Raw genomic sequence first — 26,328 nt, forward strand, 5'->3', positions numbered from 1 at the left:
AGGATCTTCTCCTCCGGTACGTCAAGGTATCGTGAACGTGTACAGGTTTGCCCAAAAAAGCGAGTCCTTCTCCACTCGCAGAAGCCATCATGGCAGCTATTAGTATTTCTTCGAGGTTTGCGAGTGCCTTTTACAATAAAATATTTTTTTTGTTATATAATACCACTATTCGAAGTTTATGTTATTAAAGTTTATAAATTGAAAATTATTTTCTTCTTTTTAGTTTGGTTCTATAAAAGCATGTTCTTAGTTTTTTATTTTAACTATTTAATCTTTTTTTTCTTACTGCATAATTCATGACGTATGAAAACAAAGTTGCCAAAACATATCAATCAATAATTTATATTATCGTCAAGAATGCCTTGTTGCATACATAAACGGTTGGAATTATCCAATATTCGAATTGAAATCGTAAAAACGGTGTATTTAAATAGGCCATATCAGAACTCTATCTGGAATGTATAAAACGATGTTTATATAATACATTAAGAATCACAACACTAAATTACAATGACTGATTACTTGATTAGTGATTACGCTCATCAAAAGAAGGCGTTAGTCACAAAACAGTCGTAGCTCTGAAACGTCGTCTGTTCAAATAAACAGTTACGTTGTTGTAATGTGGAATCGAAAAGACTTGGCGGTGAGTGAGGTAAACCAGTGCAATGGAACCGTCAACCCAGTATTGGTCATGGATGATAGAGTTATAGCCTCCACTAGCGCAGCTATAGCTGCAACTCCTCAAATAGAAAATCTGAACATTACCAATTCAACCAAATGCCATGTAGGCCCGAAGTTTGTTTCGGTCACTCAGAATGTTCATAATACCGAGATGATAAGAGGTAAGCTATTATTCAATTATATATTTCAAGCTAATTATTTCTTCTTGCAAAAACTTATTCGTTGTCTACATTATTTTCAATGTGATTAAACCCAGCTTGTTTCCTTAACGCATATACAATGACGTTGTATAGTGTAAAGTATTATATGGATACTGAGTATTGACACGCTTACATGCTTATCAGTCTACACACATCGAAATATCATTTATAACTTATGTTATCTTATGTTTACATGAGACGCAAATGGCGAAAATAATTTATAGCGAATGATAGCTAATTAATGCGAAATGCTATGGCTGTGTATTACTTTTTTCTGTAAACACCTTAACAGGCGTTATAAATAGGGATGTAAATAAAAAGTAATTTCCGATAAAATTATCAAGACTTATTGATATAAAGCAAATTATGATAACGTGGATTAAGAATTATAATTAATGGAAGTGAAAGTAGTCCGTAAATCATACAATTTTAACACAACTTCGTAGCAAAATAGGAAAACAATACTAAGGCAATACAAAAAAGTCAAGTTATCTGGGCCGAACTAAGATTTAGTTTATAAGGTCTATGTTAGGAGCACAAAGCACAAGAAAAATTGCTTATACAAATAAAAGTGTTTACCCAGAGTCCAAAATAGATCATAATAATTCATACAAAGCTTGAATGTTATTGAGGATTAATTTCAAAGAGCCCTCTTTATTTTTTATAATCGTCTTCTTTTATTTTAACGTAATATTATCAATGAATGAAGTTCTTTATTTCATTCCATTAAATATATCTACTGGAAAGTGATCAACGATGATAGGCTCTTGTAATACCAGAGGAATCACAAGAGCATTAGCGGTACACGTAGGAATGAGTTGGAAATACTGCGGAAAAAATGCATTCAACTTTAACAAATGATATTTGCTTCTGCACGTTCTGTAGATGCTGGAGCTCACTAGCTGAAATCAGATAAAATAGCTGTACATAACACTGTGAATCAAAAGTAACATTTGCTGACTAAATGGGATCAGAGATGCTAATAATACTTATAATATAGCCGGTGATAGTTACCTTGGAGTAGGATACCTGTATTCTACTCCAAGTGTCGAAACTGGTGATCTATTTGAGAAATATCTTGAGGAGGCATGCCTATACAAACTACCAAAGGCCTTCTCTTTATTTATGTCCACTACTATGCCTCCTTTCATTCGTTTGCTGCTTAAAATCGATGTGTCAGTTATATCCGAATTACATCAACAATTGTTGGATCTGAATGCAGTTGCTTTTGGAGGGCAGGGTGTTAATGGGAATGAGTTACAGTTGTCATATCCACAATTTCACCTTTCTTTAAGATTGCATCCAAACTTACTTCCATAATATTGGAAATAATTACAGGTAGGAGTGCACATGTTCGAAACGCGGTGGTAGAAATGCCTTCGATATACATGGAGAATATATCTCACTGAACAGTTTTTTATTTGGACCGTATATTTGACAAGGAGCTATAGCATCGCAGTATGTTAGCCGGTGACTTTCCTTAGGTGACCAATGAAAGACTTGAGGCGAAAAGAGTGAGTTTGCTAATTGTCGAGCTAGCCCCTAGTACCTAATGGTCGAACATTCTACGATTTCTTTCTAGGAGCCGGAGTTCAAATTAATTATAGGTAATGTAATAGGTATATAGTAGTTATTTGGGACCGTAAAACGTTTTTTATATGAATACTGCGGGCCTACCATGAACTCTTATTGCGATTCAATTGACAACCTAAAATGAACTGCTTTGCTATTTTGTACCACGACGTGATTAGAGCTATCTAATTTAGGTTGACGTAATGATGTCAATTGAATGTCAAAAATGATATCAACTGAATCGCAAACTGATTTAGTTCGTTCATTCATTCGTACCATGAGGTGTTATTTCAACCTAAACTGGATAGATGTCAAAGTGACCGATTCGAAAAAAGTTGCAAGTATCCTTAGAGGAAAGTGAATCGTGTTGTTAAAAACTTTGAAAAAATATTGAAAACATAGAAAAGAATAATTTTATTGATTAAAGATGAGATGAGAATACTTTATTGAACTTTTTTGGAAAACAAAATACTGAAAATAAATACCAAAAATGAAAATACTAAAGAAGAGGCAGTAAGGGCCCGGGCTATAGCCCGTTCGCAAGAACGAATTAAAAAAAATGTACTCTGTGGTCCTGTCAAATCAAACATCAATGGAGGTGCGTTCATAACTCGTTATTTTTACGAAAGTACATAAGCAAACATTTAATTTGTAATAATGCCATGATGCCGTGAAGTAGGTATAAACCACATGTCAATATGGGCTCGAAGTTAAAAAAAAAATTAACGATATTTTTGATGATTGAAGTGTAGCGGCAATCATCTGCTATTAATGGTGCAACAAATATGTTGACAATTGAAGTAAAATTAAATATTTCGATAGAATTTTAAATTCGCGTGACGAAAATAAAATCTGCGGGGTTGCATAGCTAGTGATAAGTGAATAAATAATTATAGCTCATACTGTAACTTATCATTTATCGCTATTTGCTCCAAATTCATTTTATTGTCACTTATCCGCTACTTATAGAAAGATAAAAATGTTTTGCACAAAGAAAAATTTTAAGTAGTTTATCATGAATGCATTGATACATACATTTGTTTTGTATATCTATTTGTAAGATATGAAGTTATTGAGGTTTATAGTTGTTTCTATCTTCTTTTATTCTTTTACACTGACATTTTAAATAGAATGTTTTGTTTTTGTAATGTTGCATTTTATTATTATTTTCAGTCCACCCGACATTTCGTGACCTTTTCAGATCACGTTTTCGGGGGGACAAAAAGACTTAGTTGGTTTTGGAGGGTTTGTTTCTCTACATGGTGCCTGGTTCTCTCTATGGTTCTTTCATCTCCATCTGGTTAGTCACTTGCCGTTTTGTCTCTTTTACTTTAGACTCCCATATTATATTCATACATCCATTTTGGTGCGCCGTTCGTCTCAGGCTTCCCTCGATGGGATAAGACGTTATAGAATTATATTTAATGACATAACTTGATTACACTAACTCAAACAAAAGACGATGAATATATTCATTATAAGCCGCTGTTATCATATTGTATATGAGTTCAATGTCCTGCAATGCATCTCTACATGGTCTCTAGTCATGCATATATTAACTGATTAGCCACTTGGCCTTTTGTCTCCTTTACTTTAGAATCTCATATCTTTTTCTCACATCCACTTTGGTGCGTTGCAGGTTTCGATAGGATACTAGAATAATATTAAATGACATAACTGTATTACACTGACCCAAACCAAAGAGAATGAATATATATTCATACTGTTAGTCTAGATAATTTTTGCGCGATCCATTCAGCCCTTATGGCGTGAGTAATAATGATATAAAATTTCTCATTTATAAATTATTATTATACTATATAATAGTTAGTGTATTTTTTTCGAGAGTAGAGAAAAGCATTTACATATTTAGGGCGTGATAGTAGGGCACATATTATGTTGAGTCTACTAACGGCTAAAAAGCTTTTATATGCTGTTAGCTGAATAGCCAACTATCCAACTAAAATATCCAACGAAAACTGATGAATGTGCATTATATGACTGATACACTTTCTTCTTAGAGACTTTACTTTTACTATCCACACGCCAATCATAACAAGCCTAGCACCCCACGCTGTTTATTGTAATTTTTTAACGAAACAATAGAGAGAAATAGATCTGAGTTTTACTCCAATAACTTGACTACTTCATCCAATCTTGAAGAGCTTTTTAGTTAAAATAGACTAAAAAGTTATGATAATATAATAGATAATGATTTCTTTATGAGTTCTTTCCTTTATGTTGATCATCTTGATCGATCCAATAATTTAAAATTGGGTGAAAATCAATTCCAAAAATTCCGTTACACATTAGGTACAAAAAGACAGGTGAAGATAATATAAAGCTTGTAAATATGGTTGTGTAATTATACCAGTACTGCAATGCTTCTAGCGAGTTAAGACAGAACAGAAAGAATATCCATAAAAGAACTATTCAAATAAGCAAGATACCATAACATTCGCATATAACTGAACAGAAATCAAATTAGGGAATCAATCAAATAATAACTTGATAAGAGATGAGCGATACCTTAATAATCAATTAGAACTTTAATAAAGAAAACGTAACCAACGGATATGATTCTTTTGAACATTTACAAAACTCATCATTTTAATAAACACAAAAGCTCGTCAATAGAGGCAAATATAAGCTTCAATTTGGTGTTTGAATCATCTAATTTGATAAAAAAATTTGGAAGTTATGGCTTTCCAACAAAAAATAAACCTTTGAGAAGTATTTTTTTAAATGTTTTTATTCAAATATCCAAAATATCCTGAATGACTTTAATCGCAAAAATGTAAGAAAACTTTACATTAAATATTTTGAAAGAAATTCGATTCCACTAACGATACGCAAGCCAAAAAAGTATTTAATAGAATGTCTTTCTGTATGTCCGCGGTAAGCGAAAAAGACGACTAAATAGATTTCTTATTTTGCATGAATGTATATAAAGAGATCGGGTCAACATATAGGCTACTTTTTATCACACTAGATGCAGGGATAGTTAGTATTTTTGCTGCTTTTATTGCATATACGTGCACGACGTCGCGGGCAGCAGCTTGTACTCTATAATATGTGTACATAGTGTTTTTTATTTATGAGAAGGTAATCTCGCTCCCATGGCACACGAGAGGTTGACGATAAAGCCTTAAACTTTTAAAAACATGTTAAAGTTTTTTCACTGCTTTTGATTTCAATACTTTTCTTAGTACAACCATACGAAATCTTTTTAAAAAAATCGTGTAGAATTACTAAATCACTTTGTATTGTCCACAGGCCGTATTTTGGGCCTCGAGCTGGTATCTCCGCGTAGATTGCGCTGCAGCATAGTCGTATTCGCATGTTGGGCCTTCGTTATTGCCCTTGGCCTGGCGGGATACCTCATATACGTCGCTCTACAAACACATCAAACGCGTTTAGATATAGGTAAAGATCCTAACATAAAATTTTACTTTCGTTATTCAAACATTTCTACTAACAAATACATAATTTATTTAAGAAAAGTTTGTGGATTACGTTTGTTTTTCGTTCAGGTCTGAAAGAACCTTGGTACCTTCGACGAGAAGACTGGTATGCTATGCCTGCGTATTATAATGAATTTCTCAATCTACCGCTACCATATGTGATAATTGGTCATTCGGTTACGAGGTACTGCGATGAAAAGTATGCCTGCATTAAAGTCATGATTGATATACAACAAGATCATCTAAGAAGGATGTTATTGGATATAGGCCCAAACTTTCTCGTTGGTGGGAATGGATATGTGTTCGAAGGAAGAGGAGCAAACTTGTTTGGAGCGATGATACCAGCCTACAATAGAAGATGCATATCAATAATGTTCATTGGAAATTACATTTATGATTCACCAGATGATAAGCAGTTTAATCATTTAAATATATTGTTGGAGAGGCTTGTAGAAGTAGGCGTTCTAAGACCAGACTATACTCTATATGGCCAATGTCAAGTTCAATCTCTGACGGTCCCTCCCGGACCCAACGTGGTTGCATCATTGAGTCGTTTTACTCATTGGGACCCCGTGAATGTGACTGGGTGTATTAGGTGATTTCTACAATCAAATTCTTAACCTTGTGTTGAACAGTGATCCTAATTGTATATTGTATATGTAAGGAGTCTAGTTTACAGTCAAATCACGCATTTATTAAGGATGATTCTGTATGTTAATAACGTTCTGAAATTTAGAGCTGTGCTGTTGTCTCGATGAAATAACTATTTTGATTTAACTTATGCTCTGCTAACGGCCTTTTTCAATAACGTATCTCTAGTTAGAGATACATTGCTGTCACCGTTTAATGACAAGATCTTATCTATCCATAGTTATGTCCAATATAGTTATAATCCAATGCTTTATGTTGATAGGTTATTGAAATGTAAGTAAGCGTAAAAGGATAGATTTGTCTACCTCTACTAAGTTAAACTAAGGATAGATAGATTATTGAAAAGGCATCGCTTACAACAATCTAATATATTTGTTAGTCATTTGTCGTACATATAATTGGGTTTTCATATTTTATAAATAATATGAATAAAACCTACCTACACTGTTTTATTTCAAACATTCAATTCCTAAAACCATCAATAGTATTATAATATTATTGATGTATTATTATTTGTAATATGTACTACAATATAAGCATATTTTAAAATAGGTCAGCTGCCTTTAGCAATTTATAAGAAGTATTCCAACTCTCACCAGCACTCGAAAACTCTTTTTTGTAAACTTTTTGAAAAACTTTGTGGAATGCCTTCGCTTCTGATTTGGTTTTATTTTTTTAAAAAGAATACGCTAGCTTCACCTAGAAATTTGCATGATCTGGGCCATAGACTAACAATATACTAACACCTATGTGTTAGTATATTGTTAGTTATATATTGTTATTCATCTATATGAATAAAGCCTGCAAGAGAGAAGAAAATCTCTAACGGAGATACAGCAAGATAGAATAGGTAAGCAAGTAATATTATATTGTGACTGTAACTGATTTTGATTTACAAGTCGTAAACAGTTAAGTCACGCGTGGCATTAGCTACTTACGGCCGTTCCCAATATTCAGTCTATCTCTGGTTGTGGCCTGTCCCAATAAACTTATCGACGGTAACTCACCTTATCCGTACACGCTATCGGTCAATGGGAGAACGTATAGCTTACCAGCGATAGAAGTTGCATGGAAATTGCAATTCACGCATCCCAATATAAGGCGATAAGAATGACTTATCAGATATATTGGGACAGCTTCAGATTATTATTATTATTCTACTCACAGTAGAAGGTAGTAATATATCTGTAGTATATTGGGAACGGCCGTTAGTAATATCTTTAATATTATACCACTAGCAGACACACACATTGATAAATCCAAATTGCTCATGTATTATCGGGCTTTCCCTGTAACACTTATATAGCTTTATCAAGCTATATTATTTGTAATGTCTTCATTTGCACACATTTTCTTACCAAAACAATTTTTCTTCAATTTTGTTGCTAAAAATTCGAATGGAAAGTACAACTCTGACAATTTTCTTTTTCTTTTCCATTCAATACAGTAAAGTCAATATTGTAGGAAGTCATACTCGTTACCGCATGGTGTGCGGATGTGTTCTTAATTACCCGCATTGCAAATACCTATACGTTACCTACAAATATAAAACTTGCACGATTTGTAATAAATGTTTTTAACCTTTCCAATATTTACTCCAAGTACTAAATTCATATAGATAAAGTCCATACTACAAGTGTTTAGTGAATAATCTGGCATATAAACAATGTGTTTCTAGCTGTCACCCGTTTACGGTCGTTCCCAATATACTATCTACAGATAGAGATAAATTACTATCTTCTACTGTCAGTAATTAGTTGTAAATAATTTGAAGCTGTCCCAATATACTCGATAAGTCATTCATATGGCCTTATATTGGGACACGTGAATTGCAATTTCCATACAAACTTCTATCGCTGGTAAGCTATACGTCCTCCCATTGACAGACAGCGTGTACGGATAAGGTGAGTTATATATATTCAGTCTAATATTGGGAACGGCCGTTAGTGTTTATGAACCTCCAAAGAACACTCCCGATGGCAGGTCCCAATGCACAGAAAACGCAAACAGCCTGGGGATGAATTAATAATGACATGCGTTCAGATTCGCCTATAATAATGCAATATTTAATAAGCAAAGCGAGGTAGGTACAAATGAACTTGATTGACAGCATGAACGGCATAAAAACGAAACTATTAGAATTGAAATAGTCTAACCATGTTTTTAAAGAACGACAAATTAAACTGCACACACCAATTTTGGATGTCACCTTCTCGTTCACGGAAAAAATAAAAAGACTAGAAAGTTCTCTAGCGGCCGCTCCCAATATTCAGTCTATCTCTTACTTGAGATAAAAATCGTAATTATCGTTGACTTTTCTGTCCCAATAAACTTATCGACGGTAACTCACTTTATCCGTACACGCTGTCTGTCAATGGGACGACATATAGCTTACCAGTGATAGAAGTTTGTATGGAAATTGCAATTCACGCATCCCAATATAACGGCCGTTCCCAATATACTATCTACAGATAGAGATAAATTACTACCTTCTATTGTCAGTAATTAGCTGTCAACAATCTGAAGCTGCCCCAATATACCCGATAAGTCATTCTTATGGCCTTACAATATTGGGACACGTGAATTGCAAATTCCACACAAACTCGATAGTCAATTGGTCAATAGTCGAGAACGTATAAAGCTATACGTTCTCGACTATTGACCGACAGTGTGTTCGGATAAAGTGAGTTATCGTCCATAAGTTTATTGGGACAGAAAAGTCAACGATAGTTACGATATTTATCTCAAGTAGGCCACGACCGGAGATAGACTGAATATTGGGAACGGCTGTTAGGCGATAATCCTTATGGCAATTCACACGTCCCAATATAAGGCGACAAGAATGACTTATCGGGTGTATTGGGACAACTTCAGATTATTGACAGCTAATTAGTGACAGTAGAAGGTAGTAATTCATCTCTATCTGTAGATAGTATATTGGGAACGGCAGTAAGAAACAGTAAGACCATGATACCTGAGTTGTCAAACAAATTAAACAAAACAACAGAATTCTATGAACAGCCTGGAGATATCTAGAGTACCAATCTCGAAATGGGAATACCAAAATAGTGTTCTAATAACATTGCTATTCAAATTGGGTTCGATGTAACTACGGCAGATATTGACTATATTCATCGCGTAACAAATTTCCCACTCAAAGGAAATGACTCAGTCGTCGATTTGACTAACACCTAACATTATTTTATGATTTATACAACGTAAACGGAAAAGTGAGTTCTTAGCGTCTGTACGCGCTCAACGCGGGCTGTTGTGCAAACAGTTTGTGTCGGGCAAAGTCAGCCGTTGGACTTGGGTTTCGACGACTCGGCGAAACCGGTATTTGTTGATGACCACTTTACTCTGTATAATAAGATGCTGTATAGAAATGCTCGTCGATTGGGAAGGAACAAAATTACCTACAAATACATTTGAACTAAAGTATTTCGAACAATTTGAATCTACACAATATTATATGATTTTCTATATTTTTCATACAAAACTTTTCCAAATTCTTAATTCTTTTATATATATTTGTTTTGTTTTGTACATTATGAACTCCAAGGCATACATAAAAAAAGTTATCACATCGGCGGTTAATACTATTATTTATTTACATACAATAGTTTAAAAAGTTACGATATCTGCAATAGGTTGTGTAAAATGGACCAATAAATTTATAGACCTTTGAGTAAATTTAATTTGGAATTCATCGGAAATCGAGCAATCTAACATAATAAAAAGTAGTTTAAAGAAACTTAAAAACAAGCTTTGGTTGAAAAGATAAGGGTTGCAATTTAAAATGAACATCAATTCAATCTTATTTAGAATATTAAAAAATGGAATTATTTTATTGAATTAATGTATTGTCCGCGGTCCTCGATAAATCTATGAAGTTGGAACGAAATCTCTTAAAATAGGCCAAAATCGCGCCCAAATGAGTCGGTTACAAGCAAACATACATACAGGTGAAGCTACTAAAAAGCGAGTAAAAACGTTGGGTACCAGCGCACAAAATGTCACAATTTCTTGTCATGTATGCTGAACTGTAATAAAGATATTATTATATTTACAATAGAACCTTGGCTAAATCCTAACTGTAATAGCAATTAATTTATTGATGATCGCTATACAGTGTTTAGACGAGTGGTCGCTACGAGGCAGTCGCGTTATGATTGCAATTATTCGGCGCGAACTTTTTGCGCAGCTCCTGGCGAGTATATGGCTTTCCATTATGTGTAAGTGTGTACCGGACAAATTAAATTACCAAGTTATATCAGGCGGGGAACTATTTGTACATATTTTAATAATTATTTCCTTAGCGTGTTTATTTCGTCAAACACCGCACCGTGTTATAGCATACATATATGTACTTATCCTTTGTTACAGAGCTTCCTATGAGAAATTATATATGCAATTTAGCAAAGGGTACAACAAAAGCGGAAAGATACCTTTGTTTTGCCGCCATGGTGGTTCTTATAACATTTGTCATATTGATCACACTGGTTTTGACACTGCAGCCATACGGTGAAAATATTGATGATAGAGGTATGTAACTCTAATACATCTATGATATAAAAGTTTCTTTAGTGCAGTAGTAAATTAATTGTAACGTTAGGCCTCTAACATATTGTCTTATTTTAAATCGTTCAGTGAAAGTTCCATCAAAATTTAAAAGGCTTTTAGATCTAAGGATCTTTTATATCTAAGGATTCTGGCTAAGGCCAGAATCGACAGCCACAAATTAATAAAATCATTACTGTATGTCGATCGGTATTTTGACATTACAGATTCACACTTGTATTATATATATACAGTGGTGGACATATCATTAGAAATACTTCATATGAATTCTGGAAGCATAAAATCAACGTGCAATATTCGTGAAAAATATGTAAATTCAATAATTGATTATCATGCAAGAATATAGCCACTCAATTAAAATACTCTTAAAATATATAAAAAAACAAATTATATGTTACCTTTAATCACAAAAAGACTTAAACTTTTCTAAGTGTATCTTATATTAGTGACCGCTTGGACGGCTAATTAGTAACAATTTAGGTAAGCATTCATGGTTTGTTCCATTTTTGGAACTATAAAAAAAAATTTGGATGGGAAACGCGGGAAATTAACATCAAATTTGAATTTTGTGTGCAATAAGTTTTGTTAAAAATGGGCAAATATAAAAGTTGCGACGCTTCAACTAGACAAATAATTGTTAATTTGCATTTCGATCAAAAGTGGTCGTACAGGAGAATAGCTGACCATTTGAAATGTTCTGTAAGGGAAGGTTTTTAATGCTATTGACCATTACAGAAGACACGGAACTGTCGAAAACGTTCATAGAATGACTCGACCGAGAAAAACATCGACCAGAGAAGTGTTTCTAATTATATGTCCACCATTGTATATTATGTACTATATATATATATATCTTTCTTTCCTAAAAATGTATAATATCTTATAAATCTTTAATGTACACCTCCATTATTGATCAATAAGTTTTGCACTTTCTAAACACTTTCCGTTTGTACTTGGAGATAAATTTTATTTAAAATTAATATCTTATCTTATCATGCATTGCATGCATTCGGTAGAACGAATAAACACATATTTCTACATACTTAGTCTGGCCAGAAATACTGTTACAATGAAAAATAAACAAAACATTACATTTGAATTTGGAATCTGTCATTTTTATATGATTAACCATTGAGTATTCTCATTTTGGCGCCAATACGTTGTACCTACAACATTTTACGATATTAAAATGGAGTGGGGTGATAAAGAGAACCGAATCTCTGTGATTAAATTACATAAATGCAATTTTAAAAACTCTCCATACGCTTGGTGTTAGTAAAATGTTTATGTACCGGGCTATTAATAGGTACAATGACACCTCCTCTGTTTGTGTCAGAAAAATATCTGGCCGTCCACGTAGTGTTCGTACGAAAAAGGTAGTCAAAGCAGTAAGGGAAATAATTCGAAGAAATCCTGTCCGAAAGCAAAAGATTTTATTTCGGGAGATGAAGATAGCACCTAGAACCATGACCGGTATTTTAAAAGATTACTTAGGACTTGCAGCCTATTATAGACGTACCGGACATTTCTTAACTGATAATTTAAAAAGGAATAGGGTGGTAAGGTAAAAGTAATAAATGTTTATTTGCAATAGAATTTTGTTTTTCTTTGTTTCAGTGTTTATGGCAAGACTATACTTAGATTTAGGTTTATTCTCAGGTAAAGCTTTACACCAAGTTTATTTGTATGGCCGAAATAGTTTAAACTTACTGCATTACAGCACCGCACGAATGGCGTATCACCAGACAAATGTGGCTGGCTCAACCTTTCAACCATTCGATGATCCAGTTCGATCCGCTAATGTTGGTTATTGTTCAACACACGGTCAGTGCAATGTGCGATAGATTTGTTCTGTGTGCTGCCCAAATACTCAATCTGCAGAATTACTTCATCAACGTATATGAATATGATATTCCGTGAGTGTTAGTTACTTATACATGATATTATAACCTCCGCGGCACGGATCTTTAATGGTGTTATTAAATGCGACAAACGCAGATCGTACCCAGTATAAACGCGATTCTACATTACCCCTTAGTTTCATTCACCGTTCAAGATCCATACCATGTTGATACGTAATATCTATAATATGTTAGTTTTAATTGTATGATTAATCTGTAATTAAAATAGAAGTCATCTCCAAAAAGGGGGAAATGAACTCTAGTTGTGGCTAATAACAATCCCACCAGGAAGGTACGATTGTATTATACATGACTCAATGGCTGAAGCTGCGGGAGATATCGATGTAGCATAAATAGGCACTCTTGTTTAAATATTATAAGCAATTCGTCGTAATAAATGGAAACATGGCAATAATATATTTTAACTTCTTTAAGTGAGTCACTGCTTTGCAGATGTAAGTATGATAATAATAACCGTTTTTACAGTCCTATAGCTTCGCTGTCATATCTTCGCTCGACCAACATATCATATGTCGTCTGACTATTGGAAATATTATCCAAGACTTAGGTCTTATAGTCCAGTCATTTAAGCTTAAATTAGGTAAGAATCTCGGAATTCGAGATACCCAGCTGTAAGTCTGTAAATATTGTATATTAACACCCTAAAACTTGTCTCAAAACCTACATATGGTAGGGTGTAAGCAACTATTAAATTTCAAGGTCAAAGGTCACAAAAATCGGATTTTTGCGCTTTTTTTGGAAATATCTCATTTCCTATGGGTTTTTTGCTATTATTATCAATATTGTATTTATTATCAATATTGTAGAATACAAAATTCTCTACAAATTTTGATTCAAAAATTTTTTATACGGTGAACCGTTTTCGAGATAGAGGGCGGAGAGCGCGCGGTCACAGCATCACTTCAGGTCAACCGGTGCCATATATAGTTGATGAACTATCGATAACTCAATGATTATAAATATTTGTCAATTTTTATTAACTATTATATTATATCAGTTTTATTCCTAACCTATCGACATTTTATTCAGTATTAATTTATTTAACAACACTTACCTGCCCATGTAATTGCAGAATTGTTAATGAAAATATAGGAATTATATTTGAATTTTAACCTAATTAGTATTAATAACTTCTTACATGATGAAAAAAAAACAAATAAATTATGAATTAATGTTTTTATTATTAAAAAATATCATTCAATACATTTATTTTTATTGAAAGTAAAAAAAAATAATAAAGGGTACAAAAACTACAATTTATAATTTTAATCATCTTCTTCCTGTTCATCGTCGTCTTCTGGCTGCTGTTAAATTTCAAACTGGTCTTCATTATCGTCTACAACGACATTTGTCTCAAGTTCTTACATAATTTCGGGGTCAAAGGTTCCATCTTCGTTAATATCGCTCTGATATGGTAGAGCATTGAGACAAGCTTGCCCATTACATTGGCCACAAGCTAAAGAGCATTGCAAGCCCTCTTTCCTGCATCCGCATCGCGAACTACAACAACTCTTGCAGTTGCAGAAAATTGTATTTAGCAAATCTTCTGGAGCAGGTGGTAAAGTTGTCATGATAGGCTCCATAAAATCGTTTGGCGTTGCCCAACCCCATACCTGGGGTTCCAAATCATGCCCTAACCAAGTTTGAACTTGATAATATACACGGTTGAAATGTTGATGAGCAGCTGCACTTGTTGCTGTACAGGTTTATTAAGTTTTGTAGACTTGACGTAATGCATATAACGAAGATGATCGAGACTTTTCACAGATTTCAGAGCATTATATACTGCCAATAAGGTTTGAGTTCCACTCTCTAATAATCTCTGGACCGAATAATTTTCTTCCTCAAATGCGAAAGAAAATAATAAAATATAATATAATAGTTAATTAAAATTGACAAATATTTATAAGCATTGATTTATCGATAGTTCATCAACTATATATGGCGCGTTTTCGACCGGAGGCACCGGTTGACCTGAAGTGATGCTGTGACCGCGCGCTCTCCGCCCTCTAACTCGAAAACAGTTCAACGTATAAAAATTTTTTTTTAACAAAATTTGTACAGAATTTTGTATTCTACAATATTGATAATAAATACAAATAGCAAAAAACCCATAGGAAATGAGATATTTCCAAAAAAAGCGCAAAAAACCGATTTTTGTGACTTTTGACCTTGAAATGTAATAGTTCCTTACACCCTACCATATGTAGGTTTTGAGACAACTTTTAGGGTGTCAATATACAAGTATTTACAGACTTACAGCTGGGTATCTCGAATTCCCAGGTGAACTTACTATAATGACTGGACTATTATATATATAGGTATGTTAGCATACCCCGCGGTGGGTGGTTTTGTTCTATATTAGTTCTTCGCCCACGCTCCACTGTGACTCTATCTGACGTCTATAGTAAAGTAGATATTAATAAAACACTCAATGTCCCATCTGAGCTATTACAGTCTTGTAATGTAATGTAATGTAGTCTTGTAATGTAATTGTGGTAATGGCGAAATTTACCTTTGTATTCTAATGTTATTGGAGCTGTTTCTTATTAAAACACAGATAAAATTACATTTTATTTTTCATTGAAATCTAGATAGATCGATTAATCGCCCCCGAAATCCCCTGTAAGTATACAAAATTTTATGAAAATCGTTGGAGCCGTTTCCGAGATTCAGATTTTATATATAATAATTGCTGATTTAAAGATATCAGATATAATACGACTACTTACCTATATTACAATGTATATTTCATAACTTTCTTTGCAATTTTGAACTAACAATGGAAGAATAAGATATCAAACGTCGTCGCAGATATTCATTTTATATCAGCGAATTTTATGTCTTTAAGCGGTTTTCTCGTCCAGACACATTGTAGAGGAGAATGTACAAACGTACTACTATATATTATCTACGCGTCTCAATAGCTACTGGAAAACCAAGCGCTGCAACTGTTGCGGCCAACGGATCAACCTAGCACCTGTCAGTATTCAGTACACTTCTTCCTAGTGATAGTTTTTACTTAATGTAATCATATAAGGTATTGTAAATATGGTTAAATTATAAGCCAAATCTTTTAAGCGTCTAGGTAATTGAAGTGTTTGTAGGGAACATAACACATTCAGGGGTAGTTCAGAAAGTATGTGTTTTGTTAAATCCAAGAACTGTATGCTATTTCCGTCAGGTGTGCTAATATAGATGAAATGCCTAGTAATTATATTATACGTACTTGTTTATCCGCACGACTCCTATTCAACTTTCGTGCATTAGATGTGTTCTCTTTTTCTAACATAAATCGTTGTGTTTGTTCTTTTTGTTCAGCTCTCAACTACTTGCAGGCGAGTGACCTTTTTTAAAACACAACTTCGCAACCTAACTAAAAAAAAATTCAGGTACTATATCATATCAGGTAAAAATCGAGGGAGGTAACTAGAACTTTTTTCTATGTGAAAAAATAAATAAATAGAATAAAGTATTCAATAAAAAATAAACTAAACACGGTCACTCACTTTAATAGGTTAATATTTCTTTTATTAATAATTACAGTTAAAACAAGAAAATTAATTATTGTAACAAAATTTTCATAAAGGAGAAGCCCGCTGAGTTGAATCCGTTTCTTCCAAGTCTGAGGCATAAATTTTCGAATAGGTGGTAGTTTTTGAATTTCAATATAATATTGTAATCTCAAGCTATTTTTATATTTAGTTTAAATAAAAATATTTGAGTGTGAATAGTCGTCTATTCATCTACATCAGACATAATATCTTCTCCTGTTTTAGATACAATTTCCTGATTGGCAACGACGGTCGTGTGTATGAAGGCCGGGGTTGGAAAATAGAAGGTGCTCATACATTCGGCTACAACCGTTGTTCCGTTGGTATTGGATTTATAGGTAACTATAGTATTACATACCATTACTGTCATCAATGATATAACCCAGCCGCAACCTGTATACCTAGGTAACACTGAAAATGTTTAGAAAATGAAAAACGGCTTAATGTAGAAAGTTGCCAATACTTTTATTGTTTTTCGAAGTAATCCCCGTTTCTCTCTAGTCTCTGCGCATAGTCGGATTCGAAGGAACCACTGACAAACGCAGTGAGCCCATTCATCCTTAGGGGTCTCCTCTATGGCATTTTCGTACGCTTTCACCGCATCTTCAGGGGTCGTAAAGCGAATAGCTCGAATTTTATCTTTAGTTCTTGGGTATATATACAGTATGGATTGCATACCTATGAAATAAATAAAAATATAAGTAATACTAGTCCGCAGAACTATCGCAAAATTAATTATTTCGTTAAATAGTTGAAAAAGTGAAATTTTCAAACAAAATAAATATTTAAATAAATGTAGTAAAATTTATCAGTCTATATAGACAACTTACCTTGACCCCGGAACGATGTGCGAAGGCGGCAATTCGTCGGCTTTACATTTGATTCGTTTGATAATTTGCGAAGTAATTTAAATTCACTATGTTCATTTATACGAACACATTTTTATTTCGGAATATCTGAACTGAACTTTAAATTGAATATTGCGCATTCCAATAATAATGGAAACCTAAATTTTCAAAATGTCCACCAACAACTAACTTAAAAACACAATTTACACATACCTACACAAAGTCAAGTACCTAGTTAATAAGTTTCTATTTCACCTTGAAAAAACTAATTGCATTTATTAATTTTACTAGCTAAAAGCTAAATTAGCAAATACAATTACTTTTTACTTACTATGCTAGTTAGCTAGAACTTCAATTAATAAGTACAATTAGTTTTTCATAGTCAATCGTTTGTGGCAATCGCGCAAAAAGTATGAAATCACTGCGAAATGCAAATCAGCCTATTTGCCCAGAAGACTCATGATTAACTAAAGCGGTGCTCACTTAAAATAACGAAAAAATAATTCCTTAATAGGGAGTTCCTCACAATTATACTTTATCGACAACTATTAATACTATACTAAATTATTACTATTATTATACTTAATATTTTAACAAATTATTTATTAGATAAACATTAAAAAAATATTTTGGTACGATCAAACAAGACCTTTTCGACGTGGGCGAGTGAGAAAGATGAAACGCCGCTCAATTCTGTCTTCTACCGCATTTATCAAGGGCAGAATTCGGAAGAAGCCGCTGGTTTCCACCATCGCACGACACGCCACAAATTAGGATGTCATCCCCACCATCGGCGTTCTGCGTTCCACGTACAACCATTCAGGCTGTGGAATGAACGTCCATGTGCGGTGTATCGTGGACAAATGTCAAAAAAAGTACGTACACATTTCTTGCTCATTAGATTGCTTTGTATTACGTAATATATAAAGCATACCTACCCCACAATTCTATTTTATCGATACTTTTCTACACATACACCAACAAGGTAAACTAGCCTACAAACTATAACAATTATTAATAAATTAATGAAATTTGCCCAAATTTTGTAAAAAATAAATTATTTTCGTAAGTTCAACTTACAAAACCACTGTTTTCTGAGTGATTTCTTGAGCAGCAAATAGGTAAGTTGGTACGATTTTTTATAGGTTGCTTTCAAATTACGTAACATGTGAAACAAGTAATAAATCGTTATTGTTACGTTCTTCCCTATTCACAATAATTATCTCTCAACTCCTTTATAATTTATAAAAACAAAATCACGAAGCTGTTTAGTTTTAAATACCTAGGGTGTAGTGTATTTTTACAACAATCATTACAGAACAATTTTAAAATAAACTTAAACAACCTATTGTTTATCGACTACAACTCCCTTTAAAGAAAGCTAATTATTGATAGAAAATGTCTTTACCCTACCCCGCCCGTACGAATTTCGAGCTTGCTTTGAATCGCGCCGCCCGCGACCGTCAGAGACACCGCCGGCACGCGTACGCTGCCAAAGAAAACCGCCACTGGCGGCAAGGCCGTCTTATGACATTATTGAAATATTCAAGTTCATTGAACCCTTGACCCAGTTAACTAATACTACACAGTACGTATAAATTTGCGCAAAATGAAAAGTGTACTTTTTTACAAAACCAATGCACGGATTCCGTTAATTTTTGGTATTTCGTCAGCAAATATGCTAACAAGTATGTACCTACATTTATTTCATAGCAGATAGTTCCATACTGTATAAAAGTCGCAGGGCGCCAGGTCAGGACTGTATGGCGGATGACTCATTATCTCGACACCTGCCATAGTCAAATATTCAACAGTCTGTTTTGCGGAGTGCGCTGAAGCATTGTCGTGGTGAAGGAGGATCCTGCTGCGAGAGCACTGCTATCGAATTTTTCCCAAGACAACAGGCAAACAGCGATTGACATACCAGTCTAGCACTCCTTCCATCTTCTAGAACAACTGTCGCGAAATGACTTTTCCGACCAAAGAATGAGGCAATCATCTCTTTTCCTTGACTTCTTCCTTTCTTTACCTTAGCTGGCCGATCCTCGAAAGGAAACACACACTGAGCTGATTGTCTTTTGGTTTATGGTTCGTAGCAATATATCCAGCTTTCATCACTTGTGACGATGTCAAATGCAGCATTTGAGTTACCGCCGTTGAACTTATCTAACATTTGGCGGCTCCAGTCCATGCGAAGGTGTTTCTGGTCGTCGGTTAAAGTATGGGGAATCCATCTGGTACAAAGTTGTAGTTGAGTAAGTCCACAACGAAAGTCATAATAAATCATTGACCGAAAATTTTCTCGCGTTAGGTTCATTTTCCCGTGTAACAAGAGTTTTAGATTTGCCGCCAATTCACAAAAACAAATGACAAATGAATGCAATATACTGCATTAGGTTACCAAAGAGTTCTAAAATTGAAATGCAAAAAAAGTTTTCATCAGCAATGTTTCTAACTGGCCAGTTCTAAACATTTTCAGTGTTACCCACGTATTAGCAATGCATACAATTGAAACAAGTCAAAAAGCTGAGCTAAGCGGGCGTGGGGTTTGCGACTACTGCGGTTTTTATATAAGACTAAACCTCTCTCGGTATAATAATATAAGATATAACAAATAAAATTTATAACCAAAATTCATGAACGATGCGGAGCTCGAACTCGCGCCTCTCGGGTTGCCTCCGAGCGCTCTTACCAACCGTTCGAGTGACGCATGGATCGTTAATATTGGTATGTCTTGTTCAACTCTCAAATTGTGGTACATCTGTATCATTGATACACGAACCGCATTCAAAAGGAACACGCTCGTCATCGCAACTCGTAGCATTTCTCTCGTATCCACGGCGATAGACTCTTCTGGGACCGTCTGCACCATTTAAACATGTCCTACGCTCAACGATGAACAATATGGAGACCCATTGCTTAAGCAATAAGCCTAATTAATCAGGCAATTAAGATGTTCTCGCGTAAATCTTAAACGAGTTTGTCTGTGAACTACAAACAGATTTAGACCATGTTCAGGTCTAAAATGGGTGATTGCCACTTCCTTAAGCCTCCTTCTTACTGTCCGTTCACTTACGTTTAATACTCGACACAATTCATTCAGCTCTGTTTTGATATTCACTGACGTGAGGAAACGATTTCGTAGATAAGTTGAAATAATAAATCGGTCGTCATGACGGGCGGTTGCGGTTGTTCAAGTTTTGTAAGAACCTGTCTTCACAAACCTTCGGTAAACTATAGGTATACCGTAAACTGATTTAAGTATAAATTTCTAGCCATCGCTCGTGGATCTTAGCCTTCCCGTACTAAAGCCAAAATTTGAGCGGCTTGTTCGTGAGAAGTAGGTATATATTGGTTACGAAACTTTTGTTGTGTGTAAAATACTAATAATCTATACTACATGGGCACAGAACAATAATACTCCTTACAAGGGGCACACTATAAGTATTTCACTTCTAGCTAATCGGAACTATTTGAATTTCGAATGTTATATTTTTTGAAACGTTGCAACCTTCTTATTAATAAAAAATTGGCGGGAAATCATTTGTCAATTGTTTTTTATCACACATCAAAGTTCTCTCTCAACATTAATTTCAAAGTAATCCTGAACATTTCATTAATAACTAGGTACTTCGCTACTTCGTCTGCGAGAACTTAAAGTTTTCTCGACATGCCACATGCATAGACACATATGAAGTAAAATGCAGGGATAACGCTACAATAAAAAGAATACTTCATATTAAATGTTGTCAAAACCGTTTAGAATCCCTGACTTATTCTACCAGTAAACTAAGGTCATCGCTCTGAACTCGGTCCAATAGCAGCTATAGCTTGCGGCAACTGTGCCACATGAGAAAATAAAACGGTACAGAGACTAAGTTTCTTAAGAGCGGGCAAAATTGTTACCTATTTTAGTAGGGTTGTCACAAAAAGTTAAGAGAAATTAAACAAAACATTTTTTCATTAGCTTTTTTATTTGTTTTGATCATCGATGTTAAATAGCCCTAGATACAAGATTTCAAAACAAAATTACAGTTTTGATGTCCGCAGGAACATAATAAATATCTCTTAATATAAATTATATATTAATGTCTAGTTTATGTATTTGAAAGATACCTATATATTTTTAACTATTTATTTCATTTAAAGACAGACCGACTAGAAAGCAAGATATATGTATAGATAATACCTTTCATTAAAAATGCTTTTTAACTCAAGCTTAAATAAATATTAAAAGTTTCATGATCATGTTACTAGCCGTTGAGGGGTTCCCTCGTAGACAGTCCTATCTGCAGTTGCAGTTCGAGGTGAAGATCATTGTTTGGCAAACGAATTTAAGAAAATTAATAGTAGTCTCGTTTCAGCTTATGGCGAGTCAACAGCTTCTGAAGATGCCTCGTATGGAGGCAAAACACGTGTCGTAGTATTAAGTAGCATTATTTCTAAAATGAAATTAAATGTACATACAGTGTTTCGTGTCCTTGCAACTAACTAATAAGGAGTTCCCTCGTAAGGTGACAATCATCACTTCAGCAGCAGTTTGTAGTAAAAACGTGATTAGATGTCAAAACTGAACTAACATACAAAATTTTGTGACCGTGCCGTTGAAGTTCCCTATTAAAGAGATAATCGTGGCTGCAGCGTCAGATTATGTATGTTATAGCCACCGATTTATGCAGATTTACAAAATCTTAGCTCAATCCGATATCTGGAGGGTTATAAGCGCTACTTGTAATATTTGAACTTAAACAAATACATAGGTATATACATATAACTAGGTACATAATTATATACCAACCAACCCACAAACAAAATATGTTAAGTAAAACCTTGGAATAATAATAAAATGGTAAAAACATATCGTTATATACTCTGTTCCCATAAACAAAAAGTTCATACAAATATAAATATTATCAAATATTTACTTACCTATTGTAGTCCTTGGCCTAGTTAAAATATGATATTAAAAGTCTAATTTTTCTCGCATTTTTTATACATAAAGTACAGTAAGCAACCATATTAATAATATAATATAAATTTATATGTAAAATATTCAAGCTTGCAATTATTGAAGCAATAAGTCTCGCGCTTACTGACATTGTCCACTGTTTGTGCGATCGTAAACTGGTTATATCCGATCTCGCCACGTACGCAACAAGCGACCAGTGGACACTCACACATGCCCCGGATCATTGCAGTAGTGCAACCATTTCGCATGGTCGTAATAAACTTAATCTGTAACCATTTAATTTACTCATGGGGCTGTGCGGCGACTCAAACGATTAAGGGCGGGGCGAGGACACCGTCCTTTGACTAAATAAAAAAAAATTCGTTTAAAAAAACCGACTTCAAAAACTGAAAAGTATCAAATAACTAAAAATTTTATTTAATACACATTTACCTTTAATATTAATAAAATGCTATTATCTATATGTGCTACCTATTGATAGGTTTAAGTCGGTGCCAAGCCCTAAACAAAATAAAACTTAATATTATAAACAGCTTACTTACTGTAATTATTAAGGTTGTCCGGCCACGCGTGTCCGTCCGCTTGGGTTGTTTTGTTCTAGACGAAGCTATCCCGCTCAAAGTCACTGGCGTCACGTGGCGAGTGTAGGTACTTATTATTACAATTATTGGGTTGGCACCGACTTCAAAGCTATCAATATGTAGCACATAACAATAATAGTATTTCATTAATATTAAAGGTAAAGGTGTATTAAATTAAATTTTTAGTTATTTGATACTTTTCAGTTTTTGAAGTCGGTTTTTTAAAAAGAAGTTTTTTTTTTATTTTTTACTTTTAAGTGTCAGTTAATAAATTATAATATATAATCAACGTGAATGAAAACTCCTAAAAAGGCCGTACACAAAAAAACAATTATGTCATCAAGGTAAACAAAAACTTTCATAAAATGATAACTACTGGGCCAAACTATGTAAAATTTTCATGGGACCAAATGGCATCTAGTCTGTGATCGAACTAAAGAAAATTACGTAAATCGGATCATAAATCTCAGAGTAATCGGTGTACATACATAAAAAAATACCGATCGAATTGATAAACTCCTCCTTTTTTAAGTCGGTTAAAAAGGCCGGAATTAGGGGATTATTGCATTAGTCACCCATCAACTCGCTTCTGGATCGGATGTGCAAGTGTTGCGCTCGCGTCAATTGATTGTCAAGTGATTTTCGTAGTTTGTGTGCGAGATAGTTTTAGCGCGTCAAGTACTCAAACTAAGATAATTTCAACATGCTCTTGTTGTGCCTAGTTTATAGGACGGTGAGCACCGGCCCGTGTCAATTTCGTGAAACTTTCTACATTATATTGTATCGAAGTCGGTGGCGGTAACGTCGAGCACAGTCTGTGGTTGAGAGACGCTCAGCAGGTGGACATAATAACGAATTAGGTGTTAAGTACAAAATGTTTGTTGTTTCGCAGGTTTCATTAATGAAATACTACAAGGCCACATTATCTCTGGACCTCGCTGGGATGTGAAGTCCCCTCCAGATCTATACATATAAATAAAATTGGTCTGTTTGTAATATTGAAATAACTGTTTTTTACATGTATATGAATATATATATATATATACGGTACATACACCAAAATAACATTTTAAACAATTTATGTCTTCTATCTGTTTGTTCCGGCTAACCTGTGAAATGGCTGGACCGATTTTGACGGGTAGCTGATTTATTTATTTATTCAGATTCACCAGTGGTAATTACAATATTACATTTATAATTATGCTAATTTAAAAGGGTCTTATTACTAAATGCATTACCTTTTAAGGTGAATACCGCATGCAAAATTATGTGTGAAAAAGTTATATATAAACTAAATATAAGTCATAAAACAACCATACTATGATGTAATGAAATTAGGAAGTTAACAAAATCAACAAACAAGTCAAGATAAACGTATTGAACAAATCAAGATGTGTGTGTCAAATCTGATGTAATAAAGAGTAACTTAGGCTACGTTATTTTAGAAAAATTATTTTATTTTATTAAAATGTCCAAGAAACGGTCTTACTCTAAAAATAATTTATATGGCAAAACAACTTTTGCCGGGACAGCTAGTTATTAATAATATTCTAGTGAAGCTTGTTTTGCACACCGTAACAAAGTGACGATGTGACGTCATCGGCGTCAGTTCCAGAGATAATGTAACCCGGTAGGTTTGAGGGCGAGTATAAATCAAATTGGCCAGGCAGAGGTGTCCAAACTTTTATAATAACGTACTCACGTTATTACTATTTTCACTCTTTTTAATGTGCTTATTTCCATGTGAAAATGTGCTTATTTCCTGCAAATAAATGTGTATCTGTGTAAATATCTTGTCACTATACCAATATATACCTTAAATATAACGGGATTTCTATCAGTCAGTATACAAAATTCGATGTTTGGTTCAAGACAGAGATGACCTTGGGCTCACTATTCTCGAGTTTTAAGTGAACAAACATACATACATACATTATATTTTTAATCATTTGGAATTTGGACTGCACACTTCTTTCATTATCAATTTTTAACAATGAAATATAATAAACAAACAAACATAAAACGCAATTATTTAGATATTTAATTTTTTAGTCCATTCCATAGATAAGCTTGAATCGATGGATTGTTCATAGTTCGTACGTATAATAAAACTCACCAAAGTAAAGAAAGAATCTTTATCGGGCAATATAGCCCAATTGCGTAGACCAACCTCATACCTTTGTGACGTTTATTTAATTTTACAATAAATATTAAAAATTTTTGATTCAGATAAATAATTTTTATTTTATTGCAAATCTCCCTTAGATAAGCCTATCTAATAATAAAAATAAGGCCTTATTACCCGCAGCTACCATACACCTATCGTTAAAATTTAACGGCCTTATAAACTTAGTATAAGTTATAGAATAAGATAAACTAATACCTGAGAATAAACGAAGACTGCAGAATGTTTACAAATAGACATTTTGCTTATGTTTGATTTATTTAGAAATATAATGTTTTCTGCGTTTATTTGCAAGGCGGCTTGACATTCGGAAAACTTTAGAATTATCATTGTACTGACAGTTTTGTCATTGATATATTAAATTAATTAAAAATAATTTATTATAGATAACATTTTGCATAACCACGGTTTATTTTCAGATGTAGGCTATAAAGTCATTAGTAGAATTTCGTACATTAGCCTTTTTTACCTTCCGCGCCTGTCACTTCCGCGTATACATAATGCGTCTTACTCGCTAACATTTATCCGTGAGGAGGGCAGCCATTGTATCTATGCGAGCGAGAGTAATGTTTTCCAACAGTGGCCAATAGCCCTTAACCTAGTTTTTGATTTTCGCAGGTGACTACCGCGAAGAGATTCCGAATAGCGCTCGCGTGACTGATGCCCAATTAAATCGAACTAGGATGATATTGGACGAAGGTGTGAGACTTGGCCACCTACGTCCAGACTATTTGATAGTCGGTGCCAAGGATCTGAGGGATACTGCCAGCCCGGGATCAAACCTCTACAACGCAATCAGACGCTGGCCAAATTATGACCACAGGAATCGCTTCCACGGCTTGAACTGCGAGCAGATTCATGAAACCTTTGATAATAAGTCTTTAGTTTAAAATTCCTTTACTTCCATTCCTTTCCAGCTTTGTTGAAATTATTTTCCCCTTTAAATTAAATTTCAAATATTTGATAAACTTCTATGTGGGAAGAGAATTAATACTCTTTTTTTTACTTTTTTGTAAATTAAGATAATTAAATAAACATATTTGGTATAATCACATTCTTTATTAATATGTTTAGTGTACTTAATTCATGGTTTAGAGCTATAAACAAGGACGCAAGAACA

General features: G+C 34.0%; 1 protein-coding gene across 3 annotated transcripts; it reads left to right on the top strand.

Annotated features, from left to right (window-relative positions):
- Positions 1-545: 545 nt before the first annotated feature.
- LOC126978741 (peptidoglycan recognition protein 1-like) lies at positions 546-26,257 on the top strand. Of its 3 annotated transcripts, XM_050827788.1 has the most exons (6): positions 547-842; positions 5,730-5,879; positions 10,955-11,113; positions 12,870-13,065; positions 16,851-16,963; positions 25,827-26,257. In XM_050827788.1, the coding sequence occupies exons 1-6, from the start codon at positions 620-622 to the stop codon at positions 26,096-26,098; spliced, it is 1,113 nt and encodes a 370-aa protein (XP_050683745.1). In that variant the 5' UTR covers positions 547-619; the 3' UTR covers positions 26,099-26,257. The 3 variants fall into 3 exon arrangements, with proteins under 3 accessions (XP_050683748.1, XP_050683745.1, XP_050683747.1); XM_050827790.1 differs by lacking the exon at positions 5,730-5,879 and having other exon boundaries at positions 548-842; XM_050827791.1 differs by lacking the exons at positions 10,955-11,113; positions 12,870-13,065; positions 16,851-16,963; positions 25,827-26,257 and adding an exon at positions 5,987-7,006 and having other exon boundaries at positions 546-842.
- The last annotated feature ends 71 nt before the right edge of the window (positions 26,258-26,328 follow it).

The sequence above is a fragment of the Leptidea sinapis genome, chromosome Z (assembly GCF_905404315.1).
Source record: "Leptidea sinapis chromosome Z, ilLepSina1.1, whole genome shotgun sequence".
Classification (NCBI taxonomy): domain Eukaryota; kingdom Metazoa; phylum Arthropoda; class Insecta; order Lepidoptera; family Pieridae; genus Leptidea; species Leptidea sinapis.